Source organism: Chiloscyllium punctatum, chromosome 51 (genome assembly GCF_047496795.1).
Source record: "Chiloscyllium punctatum isolate Juve2018m chromosome 51, sChiPun1.3, whole genome shotgun sequence".
NCBI lineage: Eukaryota > Metazoa > Chordata > Chondrichthyes > Orectolobiformes > Hemiscylliidae > Chiloscyllium > Chiloscyllium punctatum.
The window spans coordinates 32,440,855-32,446,942 of record NC_092789.1 but is presented as its reverse complement, the minus strand read 5'-3'; the positions used below and the strand labels follow the sequence as shown (position 1 = coordinate 32,446,942).

The following is a 6,088-nucleotide window of genomic DNA, read 5'->3' as shown; positions in this document are numbered from 1 at the left end:
GGCTGGAGGAGGAGGGGCTGAATGGCCTCCTGCTCCTGAATAACCGGCTGGAGGAGGGGTGAGTGGCCTCCTGTTCCTGAGTAATGCAGGATACAAGGAACACGGGTCTGTTGGGAATTGCCTTGATGGGATGTTGGTGGGGGTGGTGGAGCTGAGCTCCATCGGGAGCCCTCTGTGTGTGAGAGTGAGTGTGAGTGTGAGAGTCTGTGTGTGAATGTGAGTGTGTGTGAGAGAGTGTGTGAGAGTGTATGTGAGTGTGAGTGAGTGAATGTGTGTGTGTGTGAGAGTGAGTGAGTGTATGTGAGTGTGTGTGAGTGAGAGTGTGTGTGTGAGTGAGAGAGAGTGTGTGAGAGTGTGAGAGTGTATGTGAGTGTGAGTGAGTGAGTGAATGTGTAAGAGTGTGAGAGTGAGTGAGTGAATGTGAGTGAGTGTATGTGAGTGTGTGTATGTGAGTGAGTGAGTGAGTGAGTGAGTGTGTGTGAGTGTGTGTGAGTGTGTGTGTGTGTGTGTGTGTGAGTGAGTGTATGTGAGTTTGAGTGTGAGTGAGAGTGAGTTGCCTTGGGGTGGAGGGATACCGGGATGGGTCAGGAAGGAGGTGGTAGAGCCAGGAGAGACTGTCTGTCGAAGTTAGCTACGCTGTACTAATAGCACCAGCCCCGTCCTCCCTGTCCCCACCCCTGGCTGTCCTGGGGTTAACATTTCTGATGCAATCCCTTCACTGCAAGTAAACAACATTTGTGAGCAACAAGCGAAAGAGAGAGAGAGAACTTGCTTCCGAGAGCTCTGCAGCCCTGAGAAGAGACAAGTCCTGTTCCTGTCTGAACCATGGCAGACTCCAGTCAAACACAGAGACTGAAGAGCAGCAGTTTTGAGGAGCAGTATTTTGATCAGTACGATTACTATAACATCAGTGACCGCTGTCACAGTGAGTTCCTCTCTCGCCCTCTGACTTTGTGTGTGTCTGTCTGTGATTGAGAGAGTTGTGTGTCTGTGATTGAGAGTGAGAGAGTTGTGTGTGTGTGTGTGATTGAGAGTGAGAGAATGTGTGTGAGATTGAGAGTGAGTGTGTGTGTGTGTGTGATTGAGAGTGAGTGTGTGTGTGTGATTGAGAGTGAGAGAGTTGTGTGTGTGTGTGATTGAGAGTGAGTGTGTGTGTGTGTGTCTGTGATTGAGAGTGAGAGAGTTGTGTGTGTGTGTGATTGAGAGTGAGAGAGTGTGTGTGTGATTGAGAGTGAGAGTGTGTGTGTGATTGAGAGTGAGTGTGTGTGTGTGTGATTGAGAGAGTTGTGTGTGTGTGTGTGATTGAGAGTGTTGTGTGTCTGTGATTGAGAGAGTTGTGTGTGTGTGTGTGTGTGTGTGATTGAGAGTGAGAGAGTTGTATGTGTGTGTGTGTGATTGAGAGTGTTGTGTGTGTGTGTGATTGAGAGTGAGAGAGTTGTATGTGTGTGTGTGTGATTGAGAGTGTTGTGTGTGTGTGTGTGATTGAGAGTGAGAGAGTTGTATGTGTGTGTGTGTGATTGAGAGTGTTGTGTGTGTGTGTGATTGAGAGTGAGAGAGTTGTATGTGTGTGTGTGTGATTGAGAGTGTTGTGTGTGTGTGTGTGATTGAGAGTGTTGTGTGTCTGTGATTGAGAGAGTTGTGTGTGTGTGTGTGTGTGATTGAGAGTGTTGTGTGTCTGTGATTGAGAGAGTTGTGTGTGTGTGTGTGATTGAGAGTGTTGTGTGTGTGTGTGATTGAGAGTGTTGTGTGTGTGTGTGTGATTGAGAGTGAGAGTGTGTGTGTGTGTGAGTGAGAGTGAGTGTGTATGTGAGTGAGAGTGTGTGTGTGTGTGATTGAGAGTGAGAGTGTTGTGTGTGTGTGATTGAGAGTGTTGTGTGTCTGTGATTGAGAGAGTTGTGTGTGTGTGTGTGTGTGATTGAGAGTGTTGTGTGTCTGTGATTGAGAGAGTTGTGTGTGTGTGTGTGTGATTGAGAGTGTTGTGTGTGTGTGTGATTGAGAGTGTTGTGTGTGTGTGTGTGATTGAGAGTGAGAGTGTGTGTGTGTGTGAGTGAGAGTGAGAGTGTGTGTGTGTGTGAGTGAGAGTGAGTGTGTATGTGAGTGAGAGTGTGTGTGTGTGAGAGTGTGTGTGTGTGTGAGTGTGTGAGTGTGGGGAGGAGGTGCGGGCGTCTGTGTTTGAGAGAGAGAGAGAGAGGGAGATGGGACATCGCTGGCTGTTTGCGGTTTGTGAGGGAGGAGTTCAGCCAGGCTGGTAAATCCCTGGAAACTCAACGGGACACCAGCTGGAGGGTTTCACAATAGGGAACTCGGCTGGACTGGGGGGGGGAGAACGGGGGGGGGGGGGGGGGTGGGAGGGGGAGGGGGAGAGGGAGAGGGAGGGGGAGGGAGAGAGGGAGTGGGGGGAGGGAGAGAGGGAGGGGGAGAGAGAGGGGGAGGGGGAGGGAGAGAGGGAGTGGGGGGAGGGAGAGAGAGGGAGGGGGAGAGAGAGGGGGAGAGGGAGGGGGAGGGAGAGAGGGAGTGTGGGGGGAGGGAGAGGGAGTGTGGGGGGAGGGAGAGAGAGGGAGGGGGAGGGAGAGAGGGAGTGGGAGGGAGGGAGAGGGAGGGGGAGGGGGAGGGGGAGGGAGAGAGAGAGGGAGGGGGAGGGGGAGGGAGAGGGAAGGGGAGGGGGAGGGAGTGTGGGGGGAGGGAGAGAGAGAGAGAGAAGGGGGGAAGGGAGAGAGAGAGTGGGGGGAGGGAGAGAGAGAGTGGGGGGTGGGGGGAGAGAGAGAGAGTGTGGGGGGAGGGAGAGAGGGAGTGGGTGGGAGGGAGGGAGGGAGAGGGAGAGGGAGGAGGAGGGAGAGGGGGAGAGAGAGGGAGAGGGAGAGAGGGAGGGAGGGAGTGGGGGAGGGAGAGAGAGGGAGGGGGAGAGAGAGGGGGAGAGGGAGGGGGAGGGAGACAGAGAGGGAGGGGGAGGGAGAGAGAGAGGGAGGGGGAGGGAGAGAGAGAGGGAGGGGGAGGGGGAGGGAGAGGGAAGGGGAGGGGGAGGGAGTGTGGGGGGAGGGAGAGAGAGAGAGAGAGAAGGGGGGAAGGGAGAGAGAGAGTGGGGGGAGGGAGAGAGAGAGTGGGGGGTGGGGGGAGAGAGAGAGAGAGAAAGAAAGGGAGAGAGGGGGTGAGAGAAAGGGAGAGAGAGTGGGCGGTGGGGGGAGATAAAGGGAGAGAGAGAGAGAGAGAGAGAGAGAGAGTCCGTGTCTCTGGGTTCGGGGAGCTCTACACTAATGACAGCTCATCAACACACTGTGAAAGAGAGCAGCAGCGCCAACAACACTGCCCCAGACCATCCGATCCCAACCACCATCCCCCTGGACTCGTCCACATCCACTTTCTCCATTGTACCCGAGCTAGATTCACACAGGCACAGGGTTCCTGTGCTCCAAGTGACCATTCGGCCCCACTAGCTATGCAGTCACTCCCACTGTGTCAGGATAGGAGGGGCCCCGCAGTGTGGGAGGGTCAGTGCTGAGGGAGTCCCACACTGTGGGAGGGTCAGTGCTGAGGGAGCCCCGCACTGTGGGAGGGTCAGTGCTGAGGGAGTCCCGCACTGTGGGAGGGTCAGTGCTGAGGGAGTCCCACACTGTGGGAGGGTCAGTGCTGAGGGAGCCCCACACTGTGGGAGGGTCAGTGCCGAGGGAGCCCCGCACTGTGGGAGGGTCAGTGCTGAGGGAGCCCCACACTGTGGGAGGGTCAGTGCTGAGGGAGTCCCACACTGTGGGAGGGTCAGTGCTGAGGGAGCCCCGCACTGTGGGAGGGTCAGTGCTGAGGGAGTCCCACACTGTGGGAGGGTCAGGGCTGAGGGAGCCCCGCACTGTGGGAGGGTCAGTGCTGAGGGAGCCCCGCACTGTGGGAGGGTCAGTGCTGAGGGAGTCCCACACTGTGGGAGGGTCAGTGCTGAGGGAGCCCCGCACTGTGGGAGGGTCAGCGCTGAGGGAGCCCCACACTGTGCGAGGGTCAGCGCTGAGGGAGCCCCGCACTGTGGGAGGGTCAGCGCTGAGGGAGCCCCACACTGTGGGAGGGTCAGCGCTGAGGGAGCCCCGCACTGTGGGAGGGTCAGCGCTGAGGGAGCCCCGCACTGTGGGAGGGTCAGCGCTGAGGGAGCCCCTCACTGTGGGAGGGTCAGTGCTGAGGGAGCCCCATACTGTGGGAGGGTCAGTGCCGAGGGAGCCCCGCACTGTGGGAGGGTCAGCGCTGAGGGAGGGTCAGCGCTGAGGGAGGGTCAGCGCTGAGGGAGGGTCAGTGCTGAGGGAGCCCCGCACTGTGGGAGGGTCAGTGCTGAGGGAGCCCCGCACTGTGGGAGGGTCAGTGCTGAGGGAGCCTCACACTGCGGGAGGGTCAGTGCTGAGGGAGCCTCACACTGTGGGAGGGTCAGTGCTGAGGGAGCCCCACACTGTGGGAGGGTCAGCGCTGAGGGAGCCCCGCACTGTGGGAGGGTCAGCGCTGAGGGAGCCCCGCACTGTGGGAGGGTCAGTGCTGAGGGAGCCCCTCACTGAGGGAGGGTCAGCGATGAGGGAGCCCCACACTGTGGGAGGGTCAGTGCTGAGGGAGCCCCGCACTGTGGGAGGGTCAGTGCCGAGGGAGCCCCACACTGTGGGAGGGTCAGTGCTGAGGGAGCCCCACACTGTGGGAGGGTCAGCGCCGAGGGAGCCCCGCACTGAGGGAGGGTCAGTGCCGAGGGAGCCCCGCACTGAGGGAGGGTCAGTGCCGAGGGAGCCCCGCACTGTGGGAGGGTCAGTGCTGAGGGAGCCCCACACTGTGGGAGGGTCAGTGCCGAGGGAGCCCCACACTGTGGGAGGGTCAGTGCCGAGGGACCCCCCACACTGTGGGAGGGTCAGTGCTGAGGGAGTGGCCCCCTGTTTGATACTCTCTCTACTGTGCCGTACAGCCGGACCAAGTCGGAAGGGACGCAGTAAGAAAGAGGCGAGTGAGAACACAAACCATTTTAACCCAGCGGGACATGAACGGAAGCTGACTTCCAAACTGCAGCGTTCGGCAGAGAAGAGGAGGAAATGAGGGTAAGTGAAGGACGAGTGCGAGGGGGGAGGGGGGGTGGGAGGGGTCTGGTGGGGGGGGGGTCTGGGGTGAAATCAGAGTGGATTAATGATGAAGTCTGTGTTTGCAGGTAAAGCCCTCCCTGCCAGACCTTATTGTGGACATGACCAGTTTCGAGACCTCTGACCAGGCGATACGCTTCACCCTGATCCAAAACACTTGCTGACCGGTGTCCGGGGCGTTTCCCTCCCTTGACTGATTGGTTCATCAGGAAGGCAGCTGACAGCAGGAGGAGCCCTCCAGCTCGGCCTCTGACTGTGGGCACGTACCGGGTCCAAGCGACAAATCAAATTCCAGCCTGATGGTGTTGGAATAAAGCTTACAGTCGTAACTCCTGTCTACTGTCTCAGCGTGTGTGTGTGTGTGTGTGTGTGTGTGTGTGTACGTGCGCGTGAGAGCGACAGGCAGCATTCGTGAAAAAAAAAGTGAGACAACATGTGTTTGACACACCCAGCTTCTCTTAGTCAGGGACCAAAGCCTCACACACAGTGATCCCCACACAGCCTGCAGTGTGTCAGAGTGTAGGGTCCCCCCCCTCACACACAGTGATCCCCACACACAGCCCGCAGTGTGTCAGAGTGTAGGGTCACACACACACACAGTGATCCCCACACAGCCCGCAGTGTGTCAGAGTGTAGGGTCACACACACACACAGTGATCCCCACACAGCCCGCAGTGTGTCAGAGTGTAGGGTCTCACACACACACAGTGCCCCCCCCACACAGCCCGCAGTGTGTCAGAGTGTAGGGTCACACACACACACAGTGATCCCCACACAGCCCGCAGTGTGTCAGAGTGTAGGGTCTCCCTCACACACACAGTGCCCCCCCACACAGCCCGCAGTGTGTCTGAGTGTAGGGTCACACACACACACAGTGCCCCCCCACACAGCCCACAGTGTGTCAGAGTGTAGGGTCACACACACACAGTGCCCCCCCACACAGCCCGCAGTGTGTCAGAGTGTAGGGTCACACACACAGTGATCCCCACACAGCCCGCAGTGTGTCA

General features: G+C 58.2%; 1 protein-coding gene across 1 annotated transcript; it reads left to right on the top strand.

The window, feature by feature from the left end:
- The first annotated feature begins 560 nt into the window (after positions 1–560).
- On the top strand, positions 561–5,410 carry nupr1b (nuclear protein 1b). Its single transcript, XM_072566624.1, has 3 exons — positions 561–925; positions 4,913–5,042; positions 5,150–5,410. The coding sequence occupies exons 1-2, from the start codon at positions 826–828 to the stop codon at positions 5,038–5,040; spliced, it is 228 nt and encodes a 75-aa protein (XP_072422725.1). The 5' UTR covers positions 561–825; the 3' UTR covers positions 5,041–5,042; positions 5,150–5,410.
- Positions 5,411–6,088: the final 678 nt, after the last annotated feature.

Coding starts and splice junctions, on each gene's coding strand:
- nupr1b (XM_072566624.1), top strand. CDS start 826: ATGGCAGACTCCAGTCAAACACAGAGACTGAAGAGCAGCAGTTTTGAG. Junction 926..4,912: donor CATCAGTGACCGCTGTCACA/GTGAGTTCCTCT, acceptor TGTGCCGTACAG/CCGGACCAAGTCGGAAGGGA.